The following is a 22525-nucleotide window of genomic DNA, read 5'->3' as shown; positions in this document are numbered from 1 at the left end:
AAGCACCTGTCTGGTTATCTGCATGCATACCAATGTGAGGATTATAGTCTGGTCACTTCAATATACACAATTTGTAATTTCTCTTGCCACCAGAATCATACGTATTTATCCCTAACCTACATCCTGTACTGAATGTGATCCTAAACCAATAATACATAAATACAAACAAATACAGCAGTTATAGAACATTTCTATGCAATGATTTTAAATCAAGAACAATGATGAACAAGTCCCCACTCACGTTATTGTGTATTTTGTGCAACAACACCCCCCTCCCTCCATTATACCACAAGAAGGTCCCCACAAACATAGGCAGGCACCATGAGGATGCCCTTGGCACTGAGCATTCTGACCATTTTCATTTCTCCCTGTGCAGCTGCTTGGCACTCACCTCCTAAAGTCAAAGGGCATTGTGCAATAGAATTGGGGGCGATTGCCTGGAGATTGAGCTTGCAGATTTAAAGGAACAGCTGCCACATAATCAGCAAAAAGAGACAAGATTCCTCTTCAAACCTGCCGGCTATACACAAAGGAACTGGCGTCAGAACAGGACGCTTTGCAGCTTGTGATTGGCTGTCGGCTCAGGAGGAGAGAGCACATCCTGCTCCAGTTTAAAGAGACTCAACATAAGCCACGTGGGTTGTTCCTATTAACGGTGAGCTGTACCTTAGAATCAACATTGCAGCCGGCACCCTTAGGTCAGTGGCGGAACTACTGAGCAAGTAGACCCGTAGCTGTGGAGGCAGTGCAAAGGATGCTATTTGCCATATATATAATAATGATTTCTTTTTCATTATTCAGAGCACTCTATTCGGGCATAGAGCCAAATACAAGCTGCATTGAAGAAGCAGGTTACTCATACAATGAGCCACACACACACACACACCTCAATCAATGAAAATAAAACACATTGTGAACCCACTGTGCTCCACGTTGAATAGCCAGAGTACAAGGTAGTGCAAGACAATAGGGGTCATTCATTATGTGCAGTGCCCGTAGAGGGTGCACAACATTATGTCTTTGCATTTTGTGCCCTGCTTTGCATCTCTTAAAGGGCACCTATTGGGGAAAATAGTTTCCAGTAGAGGAGGTCCATGCTAATAGAGCCTGCTCCCTTTGTTTGGGGGGAAACTATTTTTTCAAAAAATTGCACCCATACAGTGCTATGCCGTCTGCACCAACCAGGAGGGAGCTCCCAATGCTGGCTGCCATTCTTCATCACATGCTTGCACTTAAAGGGTGCCTGTTGGGCAAAAATATGATCCCCAACCAAAGGTGTGGGCTAATAGCCTGTTGGGGGTAACTATTTATTTATTTATTTTTTTAAATCGTCCCCTGCCAGCGCTAGGACACATCGGGAGGGAACTTCTGGTACGAGTGGCCATGTTGGGCATGCACATAATGAGCAAATGCCGCAACTTCCTTAATATGCGCATGCACGTGAAGTCAGAAATGCGCTATGTACAACATGGCCCCTCACACCGGAAGCTCCTTCCAAGGGACTTATAAAAGCATATTTATCAAAAGGTGAACTCCATTAATAAATATAGTTCTGAAAAAATCCCATAGGAATAAATAAAACCTCAGTGAGTTTTTCTGTTATTAATTCACATTTTGATAAATCTGACCCTAAGCTTTATTTGCATGCTGGCCAAATTGTGCTGGTGAGGGCAATTTTTACAAACAATAGTATTATTTCCCAGGCTGCATTAGCGCAGGAAATAATTTAGCCCCAATAGGTGCCCATTAAAATATATTATCAGTTCTACTGACATTTCTTGGCACTGGTGCCGGTCCTATAATGATAGGGTGTATAGGAGACTGCTTACATATAGCCTATTGATTGCACTTTACTGACACATCCTAGAGATTTGTCTAACTCAGTCTCCAGAGAAAGCCAGGCTGGAGGGCCAACAAGTAAATCATTGGCTACTTGACATCCATACAGCAGGCCCAGATCTCTGTTTCCCCCTGGTTTCTTGCACAAGTAAGATTAGAATCTGTGGGACCTGCAACTGCCAGTCTCCTCTGCCACCATGTTACCCTGAGCCACTAATTAGGGATGCCACGAATCCAGGATTCAGTTCGGGATTCGGCCTTTTTCAGCAGGAATCGGATACGGCCGAACCTAACTTGAATTTGCATATGCAAATTAGGGACGGGGAGGGAAATCGCGTGACATTTTGTCACAAAACAAGGAAGTAAAAAATTTTTCCCCTTCCCACCCCTAATTTGTATATGCAATTTGTATATGATTCCGGATCCAAAATAGTGGATTGGGTGCATTCCTAATACTAATACATAAATGTTAAAACAAAAAGCAGTTATTCTGATTATTATTTATGAAGATATTACACAGCGTAATGAGATGATTTCCTATTTCCCTTGTAGTTTAAGGCCTATAAGGAATTGATCAGTGCCCAGGGAAAAGCAGAGGTGCCACCTCAACCCGTGCCATTCTAACTGTCATACCTGGGATTAATGGACAGTTCTGGCATATGTTGCTCACTGCCAGGAAGTGTCATAAATCACTGGCACTCCTGCAGTTGGAAACTACAATTCCCAGCATGCCCCATTACAACTGGACTGATAATGGCTGAGAACAAAGAAAATGAATAAGTGGATGATGCACTCACCCCCTGTGTATATATGTTATTGGGTATTTAATTGTGAAACACATCAACCCCATCATCCCTCTCCATTAGCCCACAAGAAGGTCCCCACATAAGAGAGACAGGGAGCAAGAGGATGCCCTTGGCACTGAGCATTGTCATTTCAGCCCGTGCAGCTGCTTGGCACTCACCTTCTAAAGTCAAAGGGCATTGTGTAAGAGCAGGGGGCGACTGCCTGGAGGTCTGGCGTGCAGATTTAAAGGAACCGCTGCCAGATAGTCAGCACAAAGTGACAAGATTCCTCTTCAAGCCTGCCGGCAACACACAACGGAACTGGCGTCAGAACAGGACGCTTTGCAGCTTGTGATTGGCTGTCGGCTCAGGAGGCGTGAGCACATCCTGCTCCAGCTTAAAGAGGCAGTATTGTGCTGCTGCACAAGCTGTGAAGAAGGAAGAGGGGGGGGGATGGAATACACAGTGCTGTGCTACCTTTCCCTTCCTTCCCCGAGAGCTGCATAGTGCAGGGTTGCCAGGTCTAATTTTCAAAACCTGCTGCAAAATCAGCCCAAAACTAGCCAAGAGGCACTTTAAAAGTAGCCCAATAATAGCACAATATGTGCAGTGAATAAAAAAGTCTTAAAAAATAAATGAATACATGTGAAAATATGCCTTTTTCTAATTTTTTACTTTCACATATTTTTCTACGAAGCAGAATGGGACAGATTCGCCCGTCACCAGGGGTGTAACTACAGAGGGGGGGCCCAGGTGGTATAGGGGTCCCATAAGGCCCTAATACCAATAAATATCGGTAAAACAGCTCAACCTCTAGACATTTTGGTGGCCAGCATATTTTTTTCCCCCAAATTGTCTCAAATTGAGGAAAGTCACCGGAAAACACGAGAATGCTTAAAAGGGATGGGAGACTGGAGTACAGAGCCCAAAATCTGGTAACTCCCGACTTCTACACAAGTCAGTCCTATTGCATGCTGGGTATTTTAGACTTACATTCAACTTGGCAGTTGGCAAATTGATGAACAAAAACTACATTACCCAACATGCACTGGGAGACGCAGGCTTGGCACATTTGGGCAAGAAAAAAACTTCGGTTTCCCAACTACAAACCAGCCAAATGCCCAAAAAGTAGCCCAAATGCGTAACTTGGCTAGTTTGTACTTTCAAAACCTGCCTGGGCTTTTAATTAGTAGCCCAATTTGGCTGGAAAACCGCCAACCTGGCAACCCTGCAGTGCTGTAAATCCCCCCCACCCTACCCTTCCCTCCAAAGTAGTTTTCCAATCAGGAGCAGGTAATTAATACAACGTGCACCCCCCACATCCATGTCCCTGTCAATTAAAAACAAATACTTCGTGATTTATACAGAACAAGGTGATCTGGGCCAGTCTGCTCTGCTGCCAATGCAAGACAATAGGAGTTATTTATGTGCAATGCAGGAAACGAGGTGCACAGACAGTGTTATTTTTTTTGCACTTTACACCCTGACCTGTTTTTGTTTTGTTTTGTTTTTTTTTGGGGGGGGGGATTGTTTCCCTCACAGGAGATACGGACTAATAGAGTTTGTTCTCCCTTTGAGGGAAAAATTCTATTTTTTTTTAAAAAATCTCCCCCTGCCAGCACTATGCCACACACACACCAGCTCACAATGCAGGCTGCCATGTTTTGTCACAGGCATGGGCTTAATGAGAGACCTCTGACTCACGCATGTGCATAATCAGTCATTTGGGACACTAAACTTAAAGGGCACCTGTTACCCTAAAATAGTTTCCCCTACCAAAGGTGTGGGCTAATTGAGCCCATGGTCCGGTGGTGGAAAGCAGTCTTTGTTGTGTAGCACGTATGCGCATAATGAGCAAGTTGTGGCAATCACTAAGTATGAGTGTGCCCGAAGGTGGCAGGTGGAACTGGGAGCTCCTGCCTAGAGTGGGTGTCCTAGCACTATCAGGGGCAATCTTTAGAAAGAAACTCCTGTTTCCCCTAACCAGCATGTGGGCTCTATTAGCCTGCTCCTTGGGTGGAGAAAACAATTTTAGGGTAACAGGTGTCTTTGCATGCAGGTGCCCCAGGGGGCAATTCTTTTTAAGTGTTGTTTTGTGTTATTTTTAAGTGTTGCTTCCCCAACCAGATTGTGGGCTCTATACAGTGCAGGGTTGCCAGGTCTAATTGGCAAGATGTAGCGTATTTGCTGCGTTTTTACGTTGCGTTTTTAAAAAAGAACAGCCAGGCGTAAATACACCACTGAAACCACATGCGACCTTCAACATGCGTTTTTCATGCGTTTTTCAGCACGTAGGATTCTTTTCCCAACATGCACTTCTCATTGTTCTCATTGAGAATTTGGACACCATATTTAAAATACGCTGTGTATTTACTCATAGTGTGGTTTCAAACGTGCAGATCCCATAAAGTCTATTGATTTGGTAGTTTCTTGACATATTGGCGTTTCTGCTAAAAAACGCCAATACTGGCGTCCTGTGGCGGATTTCAGCTTGCAAACGCCCTGTATGAATTGCCATAGTGCGTTTTCCATTAGTTTCAGTGGTAGTGCAGTTTATGCATATTTACGCATGGCTGTTCTTTTTAAAAAAAACGCAACGTAAAAACTTAGCAAAAACGCCACGTCTGGCCTTGCCCTAAAGGGGATTTGAGGAGCAAGTTATGAATGCTATTGCAAGTGCAGCCAGTGGCTTAACTAACGTGGGTTTGCACCCGGGCCCACACCCCCATGGTGCCCACGGGAGATGCAATGGCGTCTGAATCTATGGAGAATCATGCACAGGTGCAACTACTGATGAGGGTGGATAGGATTGCCACCAAACTGGTAAAAATGAGCTTAAATGTGATTAATATTAAAAGTCAGAAAGTTACAAATATGGGTATTTATTTCTAGAAAGGGTGGCAACTCTAGCTGTGAAACCCTGGAGCTGCTGCCACTGTGTTTCCATTTTCATAACCGGTTGTGTTAATTTGTGCAACAGACTGGCTCCATAGGAATTACACACTAATGATATTTTAAACTGAATGTATGAAATTACATAATCCCTACTCTGACAATCCTGATCACAACTTGCACCCATTTGGGAAAAATGCACACCCACAACTTAGTTCCTTTTAACATGTCAGGTGCAATTTCAGTGGGACAAATCAATGCCCGAACACAAATACAGTGGAACTATTAGGGAAACAAACATGGAGATGTGGCAGGTTTTACACTTCAATTTGTACATAAATGCTCCTTTTGGAGTGCGGTTGTTAGGATTCTTGTCCTAAACCATTGTTGGGTAGTGAAGTAAAATGATTCCGCTGTGGGGTCAAGTTATTTCTAGTTATGTCAGTGCTAATGGCATATTGTTTGGTTTGTCAGCTAATGCTCTGACTACGGTTAACAGACTGTCCGAGATTATGCTGCCTTTCATTGACTTGAATGGCAATTTTTTTTTTTGATTGGTTGCTGGTACCATATATATATATATATTTTTTTTTTTTTTTTTTAAATGTTCATGGTTTTACTGGAGAACAGAGCTAATGGACCTTATCTGTAGTACTTATTGTCAAGGGAGGCAAGTCTGTACTACATGTTCTTTTAGGACTTGGAATGAGTAAAGAAAACATGACTAACTGTTAGCACTTTTCTCCTGCTGATCATTACTACCTTTATTTATGCTGCAAAATATTTACTGGGTACATGGCACATTCCAAGCGTCTAATAACAGCTGTCATCTCCAATTGTTTGCAAATTCACCAGAGCCAGATGCAGGCTGAGAATTGACCCCCACCGCTGCTGCTGCTCCGCTCTCAATGTACCTGCACCTGATTACATTGCTTCAGCTCGGGTGCAGGCAGACAAGGCGGAAAAATGCAAATGTCACATTTCAGTGCCAAAATCAGTTACATCTGTCTGAACCCAAGCCAAGGCAATGTATTTGAGTGCAGGTGCAGAGCAGCAGCAGAGGAGGGTATTCTCAACCTGTGTTTTTCTCAAGGCTAAGCCTGCATCATCTGGACCTAGTAGGGTTGCCAGCTTTCCCAGCTCCTTACTTCGGGCTAGGGGCGGGTGATGACATCACAGGGGACAGGGAGGGTGGACGGCGACATCACAGGAGCGGAAAAGGGAGGGCTTGTGATGTAACAGGGCTATGATGTGGTGATCTCTGCATCAATGGGTGATGTCCCAGGGGACGGGGAGGGGGGACGGTGACATCACTTTGGCAGAAAAGGGAAGGCTTGTGGTGTCACGTTTACTGATTTCATGCCTGTCAGCGCACACGCATATGAGATCTGGAAGGCAGATCAGATATTCATGCTTCATGTCTTCAAGATCTTACATATTACAGTTTCTATATTAATCTAAAGGAAGTATGGGGGTGGTGGTAATGTATATTCTGTATATTGAGGTACTATTTGCTTTATATAAGTCACAAATGTCTGATTGAGGACAAGGGCATTGATATCTATGTGCTTGGTAACACTTTGGGGCCGATTCACTAAGCTCGAGTGAAGGATTCGAATGAAAAAACTTCGAATTTCGAAGTATTTTTTGGGTACTTCGACCATCGAATTGGTTAAATTCGTTCGAATTCGAACGAAATCGAACGAATCGAACGAAAAATCGTTCGACTATTCGACCATTCGATAGTCGAAGTACTTCCCCTTTAAAAAAAACTTCGACCCCCTACTTCGGCAGCTAAAAGCTACCGAAGTCAATGTTAGCCTATGGGGAAGGTCCCCATAGGCTTGCCTGTGATTTTTTGATCGAAGGATTTTCCTTCGATCGTTGGATTAAAATCCTTCGAATCGTTCGATTCGAAGGATTTAATCGTTCGATCGAACGAAAAATCCTTCGATCGATCGATCGCAGGATTAGCGCTAAATCCTTCGACTTCGATATTCGAAGTCGAAGGATTTCAATTCGAGGGTCGAATTTCGAAGTATTTTTAACTTCGAAATTCGACCCTTAGTGAATCGGCCCCTTGGTGTTGTCCTATGGATGGTCTATTTCAGAGGAAACCTAGGCTAAGCAGGCTAACACATAGAAGACAGGGATTAGGTGAAGGGCCATTTTTTTGGCATGGAAGCAAAATAGTGAACAGCATTGCAGACTAGGATTCTAATCCCTGGGTTATGCACATCTGCATTTATGTCACCATCATTGGGGTATATTTATTAAAAAGTGAAGTTAGAGACCAGCACAGCCCGCTAGAGTGAAATTCCACTACTCTCAATTAATTTCTATGGGATTTTGAAAGGCATATTTATCAAAGGATGAAATTTCACCCATTGATAAATACTCTTTTATAAATTCCATCGCAATGAATGGAGAGCAGCGGAATTTCACTCTAGCTGACTGTGCTGATCTCTCACTTTTTTGATAAATATACCCCCATTTTGTGTTACTAAAAGCTTAATGCCAGTTGCCCAATCTTTGCCCAAGCTTGGCTCTGTTCTGGATTCTTGCTGAATCCTGTTATGTTTGTGTGCTTAGCCCATGTACCAATCCTCTTGCCTGCTTACAGGTCATGAACCTGTTTTGCCTGCACCCACTCTCAGACTTTGCTACCTGCCTTCAGCCTTCCTTAACTTGAGATTTTAACATGACTTTAACTGTAGAGTAAAAGTAATCTTCAGCCAGTGGGCCTGCTTCCCATCATGATGAATATCTCCACATGCTGAGCATGATATCATCTTCCCTTTGGCAGAAGAAAAGAAACCTCCTTTTTTTTAATTCTTAAAAATACTAGTTTCTTTTTTGCAATTACAGTCAGTGTTGCAAATATATGATTTAAGACCATTAGTCATAATAATATCTGTAAATGGTATATCAGTCATGTCTAGGATATTTACTTTAATTCCTGGCTAAAATGATTTTAGTGTAGTGTTTTATTTGAAACCATTATGAGATAAGCAGCCATCTAATGACCCTCCATTAAATCATTAATGACAGTGTTGGAATACTTACAGCTTTTCTGTTGGTTTATGAAAAGGTTATTTTATGACAGCATGCAAAAACACTGCTACACTGATTTCCATGTACACTTGTGGGCACTTAACAGTAGTACAAAGGTGAAACATAGATGGGACAATTTATGTACGTTAATAGTGCTTATGTGTAAACTTGTAAACAGAGCAGTCCTGTGACATAGAATAAAGGCTTCTGAACTTGCACTTCTGCATCTAAGACCCACACCTGTTGGAGACATTGTTCAGTATACACAGAGAACACCATTTGTCTACAATATAAACACATTTGTGGATCTTTTTGAGCAACTATGGCTGGTGCACATATTTTTTAGACCATTGTTCCAGTAAGTGAACTATGGCACAATAAAAAAAAGAGCCAAACTGCATTATTCAGTGTCTGATTATTTGAAGCAATGGTCATGTGGTCATGTGTTGGATCACAGTTACCGGAAGATGCCACTCATTAAATTGTGTAGGTGGGATATGCGTACCAAAAAGTTCAGTTGAAGCAGCTTGGAAATACACATGTAAGAACTTTGACTTGCTTGCACAACATTCATACTTTAAAACGAATTGTGTTTTTTTATCAATCATGTTTAAATGTACTATGTAAACCTTTCTCTCGAGTTCGAGTTACAGTCCTCATTATGAATTACTATAAGGGTAAACAGGCTTTAAATAAACATTGACTCATTTACTGTAAAAAGCAAGTTATATAATTTAACCACATGAAATTTTCCTTTATGGTTAACATATAGCTAACAGAACCCAGTCAAATCTGACTGACTTATTAAAATAAGATTTTAAATAAAATAAGAAAAATAGGTTGCATCTGGGTTTTGTTACTTCTATGTGCTAGGTAAAAAGTGCAAAAACAAGGCAGTTTATGTTCATTATTTTGCACTTTGCACCCTATGAAACTCTTCTACACTATTAGGTTGATATCACACCCTGCTTTTGCCCCCCCCCCAAAAAAAAAAACAAACAGTGCATATGCAGGCTGAAATCTGCCCATGTAAGCACTCTGACAGGTGGATGTTATGGAACACAGGGCTGATGGCCAAGAGAAAAATTATTGGATGACATAAGGCATACCTCCCAACTGTCCCTTTTTCGGAGGGACAGTCCCTCTTTTGACAGCTCAACCTGCAGTCCCTCATTTGTACTGGAAAGTCCCTCTTTTCTCTGCACTGAACAGCCAGAAAAAGAAACAAAGTTTCTCACTTAATTGGCTTTTAGCAGAGAGCCCAGAACAGCTAACAGGTGCAAATAAGATACTTTGTAACAATTTTGAGACACAAAAACACAGTTTAGATAAGGAGAAATATTTTCAAACTTTCATAACCTGCCAAATTTTGTAAAACAAACATGGTAATTAGGGGGTGTGGCAACAGAAGGGGTGTGGTCAAAAAATTGCTGCACTACGTGCGGAAATTTTTTTTTTATCCCTCTTTTTACTTCCAAAATGTTGGGAGGTATGCATAAGAACATGCATTTATTTTTTTATGTTATTGTCACTGTGCACACAGGCCCAAATATGCATAGTTGTGTGCAGGGCCGCCATCAGAAATCACAGGGACAGTACAAAATGTGCTGGTTCCCACCCCAAGCCCCATCCCACTGTAAAAAGGCCACACAGACAGCGCTAAAAACGGTAAACCCCCCCCATACACAAGTTATAAAAAGCCATTGGTGGTCAGGGCCCCCATAAAAGTTTTTTAAAAAACATTGGTGGTCAGGGCCCCCCTACAAGTTAAATAAAATCAGTGGTGGCCAGTCCCTTCCTATAAATAAAAAAAATGTTGGCGGGCCCCCCCATAAAAGTTTTTAAAAAAACATTAGTCGACATGGCCTCCCCCATTACAAGTTAAAAAGAAACATTGGTGGTCAGGGGCCCAATAGAATATTTTTAAAAAAATCTGTGACCAGGGGCCTATATAGTATTGAAATACAGTAATACAGTGGTGGCCAGTGGTTTAATATAATTTAATTCTGTGGTTCGGCACTGTCAAGGGGGGCCTGGCTAAGTGCAGCACAGCTGGGCCCCCCTTTAGGCCCGGGCGCGGTACAAATGTGCCCCCCTGATGGTAGCCCTGGTTGTGTGTTTACAGCCCAAAATTCACCCCATTGGATGCAGGTGGATGTTGTGCTATTGAAACATAGGGTAGATGGCATAGGTGGCGTTTTCTCCACCAGCGCAAAGTTTTAATGGTAAGAACAAGCCTGATCATTGCGCAGGTATCCGAAGTTATACAAACCTAAAAAAAAAATCACAGAAACCTTTCATCAAAGCTTAATAGTGTATTCAACAATGTTATTTCAAATAATGTTGCCTTTTTGGAACATCACAGAATTAAACCTAAATCTATCATGCAGTGTCTGATATTTTTTATCACATTCTGCAATTGGAGTCATAGCTAAAAAATGAAATACTGCTAGGACAGGAACTCATAGGGTCACCACAGGTTTGGTTATGCAGGGTTTGGGACTGAGTATAGGCCCTGAGGGCCCAATGGACACAAATAATTAGATCTTTCACCATAGAACAAAGAATAGTCACCCGAAGAGCACATTTCCCAATCTCACACATATAGCTTCATAGAAGGGATTAGGATTAAGAAATAGCTGGTCACCGGGGACTTGGCCCTTGGCAGTACTATGGCCATTGGACCTATTGCTGTAGCCCTGCTTCCATACTGGAATTTATTAACTTTTTAATTTGTATGTTGTTTATGTACAATATTCCCTAAAATCATTTTGTAAGGGTAAACTTTACTTGCTTATGGAAAACAAAATAACAATACTATGTTACCGCAAGCCCTGCAATGATTTCATGTGTGTTTCCTCTTTATGACTGACATTGTTACGGGACATATATGAGCACATTTTGTTCAGAAGTGATGCAAATTTTGCGGCTTGCTGTAGTCACTTCTTCTTGTGAGTTCCAGTTAACCCCATGGTGGTAAAATAAGCAAATTCAAAGGCCTGGCAATTATGTAACACTGTGAACCTAAATGACAAACATATAGAAATGAAATAACCACATACCTCATTTTTGCTCTCTTTAGTAAGGGTAATATTTCACAAAGAAACTCACAATGCATAACTGAGTTCCCATCACTATCTCCTATAATAATATACTGTAATCTGGTGTCAGTTTTTAAACTTGTACCATTACACCCAGGTGTAAAAATATTACCTATTCCCTTAAATGAGCTCCCATTCAGCATATCAATACAACATCATCATAAACACCATCATTATTTCAGTCCAAAATAACAATAATGTCAAACGAGGCAAGTAAAGATAGGGATAGTGTTCTTACTAAGTTAGTATAACAACAAAATGCCAGAGCAGGGGTAAAGTCCAAACCTGAGAGCTGCAAAACAAAAGGCATAAATATTTTAGAAAACACAAAATGAAGCCTAAATGCAGCATTGTCTTAGAATACTAATGTCTACTCCATGTTAAAAGTTAATTTAAAGTGAACTATGTATTTAAAGTAGACACTGCAGTGCCAAATGGAAATCAAATCAAGCCAAATGTTTTTCTTTTCCAAAGAAATTGTGTTTTTGAGGTACATTCCTCACTATATGCCCAGAGTGACTACTGAAAATTTGTATGATTTTGTGAGCAGCAAGCTAATTAGTCTTGCATGGCCTCAGATGAGATTTAAAATTTCCTCTACAGGGCTCAACAAATATGTTGATAGAAAGATACCAGATTCATGTATAATTTGGGCTATCACAGATTCAGCGTACAGGTAGGGGATCCATTTTTCCGGAAACAGGTTATCCAGAAAGCTCTGAAGTATGTAAAGGCCGGCTGCCATAGACTCCATTTTATCTAAATAATCCAAAAAAAAAAAAGAATGATTCTCTTTTTCTCTGTAGTGATAAAACGGTACCTTGTACTTGATCCAAACTAATTGTAGTAAAAAAAGACAAAAATTATAATACTGCCATTTTTGTGGCAATGGGCGGTGCTTATTAATGTAACTTACCTCGGTGGGAGCTGTGGTGACATATGTATTTTACTTTTTAACTAGATCCTTTATTAATTCTTTAAATGACTTGATTTTCATTAATTATTGGATGTTTGAATTGCCAGTTCTGTCTCACCATCAAAATGAAGACTAGACTACATTCTAGGACTGCTGTTTTCATTGTATATATTTTCTCCAGAATTAGCAACATCATACTGCAAACTGTTTCTCTCTCTTTTAATGCACTGGCTAAAAAAGATTTCCGTTGGCATATACAATAATGATATGTCGGTATAAACTGCAGTGATTTGTAGAGCTTTCAATGACCCTCAACAGACCCTGCGGAGTGGGTGGGAGAAAGCAGTAGAAGATTATGGGGATTGAAACTATGCAATAGCAAACATGGAACACATCTCTTAGAATTTGTTACTTGGAGAAAACTCAAGTGATCCATATAGATAAAGGCAAATTGCAGTGATGTCTCTGCCTCTCTTAGAGCTTTGAAGCAAGAGCAGCTTTTACTTTCATACATTTCTTCATTTGCTGCATAACTGAGGTACAAATCACTACACAGCCTTGCACCGCAGGACAAAGGTTCCAAAAATGTAGGGATTGTCTTTTATGGTCTGGCAATCAGAACAGTAATCATGATTACATATAGGGTAAATATTCTCTCTATCTTTCTTTAAATGAACTTTGAATATTCTGCTGACATACTTTATAACAATGAATTACTTTTTTTAGCATTATTATTACATAGTACTGTTCTTTTAACAGTATTGTTTTCCAAAATCAAGGGTAATATGGTAATAACATAAATAACTGTATGTACAGCATGTTGGAGACATAATACTGGATGCTGGACATTCTGCCATGTAGGGAGTAGGTCAGAAGCTCTAAAAAAAAGTCAGCTTTTCTTCTATGGAGGGGTTGATTACCATTACATATGGGATAAATTATAGTTTGTTATACAATACAAAAGGATATATTTATGTATTTCCATCAAATCTGAGTGAGGGCTTTTGGTGCAGTTGATAAAAAAGAAGTACAAAGCAGGCCTGGACTGGCAACATGTAAATCCATAGTAACTGTATGAATCTCAGTCCAGACCTGGCACAATGTAAGATGAAGTAATGCACCTACAGTGGATAGAGGAAAGAGTTTTGTATAACCATATAAATGTTTCATTATAATAAATCTCTCACTGTAGCGTTGGTTTAAAAAGCTAATGACTTAACGTGAGAAATTAATAAGCAGGATAAATGTTGTAATAACATAACATCCATGGGTAAAATAAAAGAAGGGGAACTGCTATTTCTAGAAATCCCAGTATAGTGCTTTCAAGAAATATATCCAAGATGTAGTTTTCAGTTTTTAAGAAATGTTTTTTCATCTTTGTGGGAATTTCTACAACTACAGCCATTAGTCCGTTATGACTTTGGTAGTGTAACTTCATTTACAAAAAGCATGAGCTGGGAAAAAGCAAAAAGAATATGACAAGATAATTGTGTTATTTTCATGCATTTCAGTCTTGGTCACAAAAAGGAGAAGTCAAAAATATTGAGTCATAACCCTGGGAACCTTAATATTTCCTGCTACATGGCAGGATACACATTGCCCCAGTAAAATCCCATGCTGAAGAAAGGTACAAGCTTCAGCTATAGCCAGTCTAGAAGTTCCCAGAATCAGTGCATGTGATTCTTCTTAGACTATGACTGTAACATCAGGATGGATTTCCCAAAGAATATTTTGTTGGTTCAACAGACTCTTTGAAATGTACCGAATAGGAAAAAATAACACACAAGTTACGATAGTACATTTTCAAAAGCATAATGGAAATAAATGGAAAATTATACCTTCTTGGTACCTTTTTTATTTTGGATTATACAGGATTCTCTAAGCACACCTTTCTTTTGTCCATCAACTCTGGCTAGAGTCTAAATTAATAGTAGACTGTATTTGCTTTAACAAGAAATAAAGATGAGAGATCAAAAAGAGCCTAGGGTTCTTAGAGAACAAGCCTTTTTCTATTATAAATCCCATAATTAGCGGTTGATTTCTTTTTGGGTAGTCTAAGTCATCAATCCAATAAATATTCGTTATTTTCCACCTATGGAGATAATTCTTAGTGTTTTTTCGTGTGACTATATTGCAACAAGGCACAATAAAGACTTTCTATGCAATGTAAAAATCAGCAAACAGAGTTGGTTAAACCTCTGCAGAACTCAGGGAAAAACTACTTTAAAATAGTGAAAAACTACTTTATATAGTGAATAAAGTACCCCCCCCCACTTATAAGGATATTATAAGTTACCGAGGAGTTCCATGACCAGGCTGAAGGCCAAGTGTTTTTATACAGGTCATGGAACTCCTCGGTAACTTCTAATATCCTCAAATTTTACAACAGGAGGTACTTTATTTATTATAATACACAAGTTTCAGTGAATCATGTGACAGAAATTACATCACTAAGCTCAGATTTTAACCAATGATATCACTAAGCACTATTTCTAAGGTTATACATTTCAGGATATTCATGGCTTTTGTGTATTATATAAATATATATTTACCTATCATATCTATTAGACAAATACTAAAGAAAAAATAATCACAAGTCTGAACCAAGTTTATCTAGCTAATAAATAATGTAGGGCCCATTTTTAATTGAGTCTATATAATCAACAAGGTAGAGGATGCAGAAAATATTAGTGCTAGTTAGTTAGTTTTAAAGAATAAATTAAGATGTCATAGCCACTGCTATTGTTGCAGAATATAATTAATTTAAAAGTGAATGTTTATGTTGTGAAATGAGTCACACGTTTAGCCTTAAAAATCAGACTTGAAAAACAACCTTCAGTATTAAATACTGTGTACAAACACAAGCATTTTAGGCTTTGTGCTTACCAAGGACAAGGTTGTGGGTGTAAGTATAAAAATAACAGGAGCTGTGCCTTCTGTTGTTCCAATTGATCTTGACATTTCTGCTTTGAACAAATGCCTTGCTTGAAAAACCAAGACTGATGAGCTGATGCACTAAAAATAGAGAGAGCCTTACTTGTGTATATAGCTAGGGTTAAACTTGGATGTATTTAGAACTCTGTACAGCAGAGGAAGAGGAAGGCTGTTTCCTAAAATATACTAGGTGAGATCATAATCAAAATAAATAGATTTGGCCTGGCTAAAACGCTGACAGCTCTCTTGATTCAAGTGTTTTTATATGTTTACTATCTAAATATACATTATCATGTTAAGGGACTCATCTGGAAATTAAAAGCTGTTATGTTACAGAAGAATTCTCCAAATATCCATAGAGACTCAAACCCTAGGATAGATTATTGAGGTTTATTCTGATATTCTGTTGTGGACACTTCTAAAATTATAACCCCAGGTTTTTTTGGCAGCTCATAGGGGCTTGGACCCAAACAGTAACCCTTCTTTCTATTTTGTCAAAGCTAAAGGTGACCTCATGCTATGGTGACAAGGAAGTGAAAGTATTACATACACCTGTGCTAAAGTGCTGCTTATCTCTACAAGCTTTGCTGAAAATTATGTTTTTTTGTATTCTTTAGTAAATAAATAACTTAAAGGACCAGTAACCTCAAAAAATAAAAGTGTTTTAAAGTAATGAAAATATAATGCAGTGTTGCCCTGCACTGGTAAAACTGCTGTGTTTGCTTAAGAAACATTACTATTGTTTATATAAATAAGCTGCTGTGTAGCAATGGGGGCAGCCATTCAAAGGAGAAAAGGCTCAGGTTGCACAGCAGGTAGCAGATCAGCTCTGTCTGTCTAATGGTGTTATCTATTATCCATTAGTTAACCTGTGCCATATAGCCATTTTTCAATTTCCGCCATTGCTCCACAGCAGCTTGTTTATATGGAGTATAGTAGTGTTTCTGTAGCAAACAGATCAGTTTTACCAGTGCAGGGCAACACTACATGATATTTTCATTACTTTAAAACACTTTTTTGGTGTTACTGTTCCTTTAAGTGAATGTAATCTAGTCCTGGAAAAAGTTAATCACAGAAGGGCCATAATATCAGTAAGGTGTCCATAAAAATAGAGTTGCTTGTCTCAGACTGTGGAATATAAGCACAAAGGAATTGGCCTTTATGGAATTGCCTTGGGTGTGTGTCTCCTGAGATAGTCTACCCATGTAGGGTCCTGCATGTGTGTCTTTTAGTGATCGGAATAAGCACAGGTCTACCAGCCACTGCCTTCACCTTTGGCAATGAATGACAACCTTGGTTTACCTTAAAGCTTACATTTGCTCACATGGATAACTAGAATGGGTAGAGCTTTAGTTCTAATACAACAACCTTATTACTAAAGTCCCAAAGTCAAATCCCTGTTAGACAGTATATTTTTTATGTTTTACCCAATACACAAGCAGACAGACAAATAGCTGGACCTTAATTATCAACATTTCTTGATGGCTAATAAATACAAGAAATACAGAACTCCCGAAACCAGGCAAAACTATACTCCATTAAGGGTAGACTGCCTTAAAAATCAATTATTTGATGAATTAATGGATATGCTTGTGTGCATGTATTCACCGGTCAAGAACATTGCATAAGGCCCTGCAAACTGCCAACTCAGCCAGTCATCTTGCAGACTGGTTGAACAACTTACAATCTCAAAAGTTTCTGTTACTTAAAGGTTACCATTTCTTTCTTACACTGGTAGGACAGCTAAACTCCAAAAGAAGGAAAAACTGAAGAAGTGTTATCACCTGATGTTTATCTGAGTTGATTCATGCCCAAGTAGAAGAATGCAGGAGCTCCAAAGTTAGAGACACGTTAAAGGAACAGTAACATCTATAACTTTTTTAAAGGGTTTTAAAGGAATGACCATATAACGTACTGTTATATGGCTACACAGCAGCTTGTTTGTAACAACTATAGTAGTCTTTCTAAAGCCAACACACCAGTTGCACCAAGGCAGTGCAACAGTGCATTCTATTTTAATTACTTTAAAACACTTTCATTTTTGGTGTTACTGTTCCTTTAAACAATCCCAGGTAAAATTGTAATTTAGTTCTGGTTTTGCCATTCTAGTTTTCATTCTGTTTAATGCCGGACTAGCTAGCTGGCAACACTCAATCCACACTGAATAAACGCCCCAGCACTTATAGTGAAAGTATTCAACAACCTGCCAAAACTGGTGCTAATCTCAAAGAGAAATCATTTGTATTTTGTTATACATCTATAATTATTTGCTCAAAAAACAGGGTTATAAAAATATTTAATATTTAAAAATAAAAATAAAAATAAAAAAATAAATAAAAATAAAATACAGTGGAGTAATTCTACTACCATAAGTGATAAGTTGCAATAAACCGGTTGCTCATACCATCAGATGATTGCTTTCATTTTCTAACTATTAGTACACAGATTAACTAGTTGTTGATTAGTTGCTATGTTTAAGGGCTATTATTGACTGTTCCCTGTGTACAGTGTAGGTTGCCTCCAGATCCGGACTGAGAATTAAAATAGGCCCTGGCATTTCAGGTACACAGAGGCCCAATCAGACCACATTGAGGACCAAACAGCCCCCACCAGCCCGCTAAATACTGACTTTCTATGGGACCTTATAACAGCCCCTCTGGCATTTGCCAGAACTCACAGATTGCCAATCCGGGCCTGGTTGCCTCCCTACAGAAGCCTAGGACTGGTGGTGCAGATGTGTCTGCAGAATTTGTGAAATCTAGATTAGTATCTAATTAACAAATTAAAGTTGGCTAACAACTTTTTGTTGTTTTTTTTGTCTCAAGTACTCTGTTCTATAGCAGTGGTTCACCTGGATGGGAAGCTGGAACGGTGGTGGCCCAGCCTATAGTGCTATTAGGGTGAAATTAACTAGTGTCTTGAGTATCCATAGAGTGACTGTTACAACCATTCCCATAAATAAACACTTGCTATGAGCTGAGTCCTGATTAAGCCAAATAGCATTGAGGAGTGCTGCCCTATATAAAACAATGAAACTAGTTTCAAGGCAGCTACAATTATCAGCTACCATGTTCTCTCTAATATTTGTCATGTCACTTGGAAAAAAGAAAAATTCTAAATCCTGTGTTGAGTGCTTTTCTTTAAACAAAGCTTGCATACATACTTCCCCTCCAAAAAAAAAAATCGTTTGTTTCATTTCTGTGTTAAAAGGAAAATTTGATACAGAATTATGCAGTGATGTGTTGACCTTGGCACATTATTATAGCCGGCTATTTATACAACCGCACAAAAAGACTTGTGGACAGACACATGCGCTGAAAGGTTAAGGCTTTGAGTTTTTATTTCCTTCGTGTTTTCATTCAGAACTTAATGTACTTCTATTTTTCGTGCGCAATAGGAAATATCCTGCAATTCCTGCCTCACCTCCTGCTCATGAATCTGTGTGGGAACTGAAATGTGCCTGCATTCCATCTCCCTGAATACAGGAACAGAACTGGCAGTCTGTGTGCTTCTCCGGTTCATTAGCTTCTATCTACAAAGACACCTTTATAGCACATATTATTTTTGTAATTACTTTCAATACAACAATAATAAGATCTTGGGGGGGGGATGGGGGTAATGACATGTATGTTTCCAGGACATAATACAAAACTAAGCTTGACATAATATAGTATAATACTAGGGGGCCCATTTACTTAGCTCAAGTGAAGGAATAGAGGAAAAAAAACTTTGAATTTGGAATGGTTTTTTTGGCTACTTCGACCATCGAATGAGCTACTTCTACCTTCGAGTACGACTTCGACTTCGAATCGAACTAAAAATCGTTCGACTATTCGACCATTCGAATTACATTCGAAGTACTGTCTCTTTAAATAAAAACTTCAACCCCCTAGTTCGCCACCTAAAAGCTACTGAGGGGAATGTTAGCCTATGGGAAAGGTCCCCATAGGCTTAGCTATCTTTTTTTGGTCGAACAAAATCGTTTGATTGATGGATTAAAATCCTAGAGCTAAATCTTTCGACTTGATGGATTAAAATCCTAGAGCTAAATCTTTCGACTTCGATATTCGATTTAACTTCGACAGTCGAATATCGAGGGTTAATTAAGTAAATTTGCCCCTAGGTCTTGGATTTTTTTATGTACAGTGGTTGTAAAACCCAATGGCATTATATTGTACATTCGTGTCCAAAAATAATAATTACACAGGATAGAATTCTAATAAGAATTGAATAGTCTGTTTTAGCATATTATCCCCAGACATACCAGAAGAAATGTCCAGCCATTATATTAACCCCAGACATGACAGTAATAAATGGCCAATCAGAATATTAACCCCAGACATGCCAGTAAGAAATTGGCAATCAGCATAGTAACCCCAGACATTCCAGGAAGATCATTGCAGAAATTGAATAGTTTGGATGAATTACCTCATGCACTGATGTTTCTTCTTTCTCATGTCTTTGCCCCTACTGCCTCCAACAAAGAAATTAAAAATGTTTGTGAGTCACACACTGTGCAACAGGCAAGGGTCCCAATAGATTGATGGACAGGTGTGTGGGCACAGCAAGGTGACATGTGCATGGAGGGGTGGGCCAGGGTAAAGGTCACATACATTCCACAATGGAACGCATGGCCATCTTTAACATTTTCTATCTCGTTTTAAAGGAGTTCTCTGTCCCTCAGTGCGCAGCCAGCAGCAGGCCCAGCAGGTTGAGTGGGTGGCAGGGGGCCCCGAGTATGATGGGTAACATAATGGTAGGGCCAGAAGGAAGGTGGACTGTGCGTCGTTGGGAGCCCAGCAAGGCAACGTGTGGCAGTAGTGAAGGTAGGCTGTGAGCAGTGAATGAGGCCCAGCAGGACCTGGGCCCACAAGGATTTTCTCCGGTATACTGGAGGGCCAGTCCAACCCTGGAATATCTGAATATAAACTGCTTATATATGTTTCTCTGTGAGAGTGCTTTTCCACATTACTGCTCTATTACTAATGTAAACAGTAATAAGAAAAGAAAAATGATTCTATCCCCAGGGTTAGTCTCTTACTTAAATGTCTTCTATATGAAAAACATGCTATCACCAAGACATATGTAAATAATTGCATACATTGATGGAAATTCAGTATACATCATTAGAACATACAGTTTTAATAGCAATTTGTTGCTTCTTACAGTGGAATTTTAAATGTATGAATCCCAAAAATGCTTGATTGGACATGGTTAGAGTTTGCTCTTCTTTCAGTCACAGCCGGTACACCTGGAAGTGCCAGGTATGTAAATGAATGCAAACGAGTGATCCAATAGGCTACTAATGAATCAGTCACAGGCAGCATATTGATATGTGTGAAAATATGGCTTGTCTGACTTATGTTCAGCAATTATAAGGAGATACATACAGTGGTGCTCTGTCAAGTTATAACCCCATATAAGAGTTCCAATCACAGTTTAGAACACTTCGTCACTGATTACTCACTGTGGGAAAAGTCATCCAGTGTGACATTTGCCTTCAATGATTAGACAGGTGACTGCTCGTTGTGCTGTTGACAGAGCAGGAAAGAAGGAAGCCCATTCTTTTAAAGGGAAAGAATAATTATAGCAATCTTTTGAAATTAAATAAAAAATCTGTGTGGCTATGTATAAAGGAATACAATATAGGTATGGAGCCTGTTATCCAGAATGCTCAAGACCTAGGATTTGCTGTATAAGAGATCTTTCCATAATTTGGATTTCCATACCTAACGTCTGATAAAAAATAATTTAAACCCAATAGGATTGTTTTGCCTCCAGTAAGGGTTTGTGGTATCTTATTTGGGATTCAGTACAAGGTCATTGTTTTTAATCATTTTTGGAATTATTTGATTAATATAGAGTCTATGGGAGACAACCTTTCTGTAATTCAGAGCTTTCTGGATAACAGATCCCATACCTGTAATTGATGACATTGGTGCCCCTGCCAATAAATGTCAGTTTTACTACTGTATGCTTCAGATATTTTGGGCCCATGTTCTGTTATATATATATAAAAAAAACTTAAGCTGAAAAACAGTAAAAGATTACAAATGTCATTGTAATATGCTGAATGTGTTTTCCATTATGACCATTTAAGGAAAGGGAGACCGACAAATACTACATATGAATATTGGTAATAGGCTTTAACAAGATGCAGGATCTATTGTCTATGGTGAACTCCCATTCCTTGGTACCCCTCGAGAGACAAGAGACACCCATTTTGCCCCAGTGTGTATGTCACCTCTAAGAGGATACTAACAAACAATAGCAGTCAGCCTTTATATCAGGCTTCGTACAGAATACTGTTGCTGGAGTTGTTTGCCAGTTAAAGACTCCTATCCTGCTAAGCATCCATCTTCCGGGCATTGAAACACAATATAAGCATTTTGGGGTAAATAAGTAGGCTTATATCTAGAGAAAAGAGAGCAATGAATGCTTATGCTGGCCATACATCCACCAATTTGGTCAGGCTTTTTTTCCAATTTCAACCATTTGAGTATGTAATTCAAGACAGGACTCCTTATAAACAAATCATTCCTGATGCCTTTATTTCATCTTGAGGAAGCAACTGAACATGACATGATTTAACTATTCATCTCTTTATATATATAAAAAAAAAAACTTAGGGAAAATGGTTATTCTTCCTACAACAAGGGGGAGATGTTATTGTATGTTTTACCCTCATTCTGTATTCCAAGCAGGACTGACAATTGTCTAAACAGTATTGTTGCTTGTCTGTGTTTACTAAGTCATAATTGTACAGCTCTGTGTAACTTTTGTACGTGCTAAATATTGATACTCGTATAATGGATTACTGTGTGCTTTTTGTTATCTCTTTAACAAGCAGCACATGGCATAAGGAACACAAAGCAAACAAAGCATTGCTGACCTCATGGCTTTGTACACACAAAGTGGGCTTGGTCGCAGTATAGAAGATATGTCACTGCCTATAACAAGCACATTCCATCACTTCTACAACACACAAAAACAAACAACGCACC

At 39.3% G+C, this 22525-nt stretch overlaps 1 protein-coding gene across 2 annotated transcripts in view; it reads right to left on the bottom strand.

Annotated features, from left to right (window-relative positions):
- The window catches only part of ergic1.L (endoplasmic reticulum-golgi intermediate compartment 1 L homeolog), a 70687-nt gene extending 67675 nt beyond the window's left edge, over positions 1-3012 (bottom strand). The window contains exon 1 of one of the 2 annotated variants that reach the window (XM_018252168.2): positions 2804-3012. In XM_018252168.2, coding sequence (XP_018107657.1) covers positions 2804-2823 — 20 coding nt within the window. In that variant the 5' untranslated portion in view covers positions 2824-3012. Of the gene's footprint in view, positions 1-391; positions 540-2803 lie in introns of those variants that run through there. The other variant, XM_018252169.2, reaches the window with a different exon arrangement.
- Between the last annotated feature and the right edge of the window lie 19513 nt (positions 3013-22525).

This window comes from Xenopus laevis, chromosome 3L, assembly GCF_017654675.1.
Source record: "Xenopus laevis strain J_2021 chromosome 3L, Xenopus_laevis_v10.1, whole genome shotgun sequence".
Classification (NCBI taxonomy): Eukaryota; Metazoa; Chordata; class Amphibia; order Anura; family Pipidae; genus Xenopus; species Xenopus laevis.
This window is presented reverse-complemented; position numbering and strand designations above follow the sequence as displayed.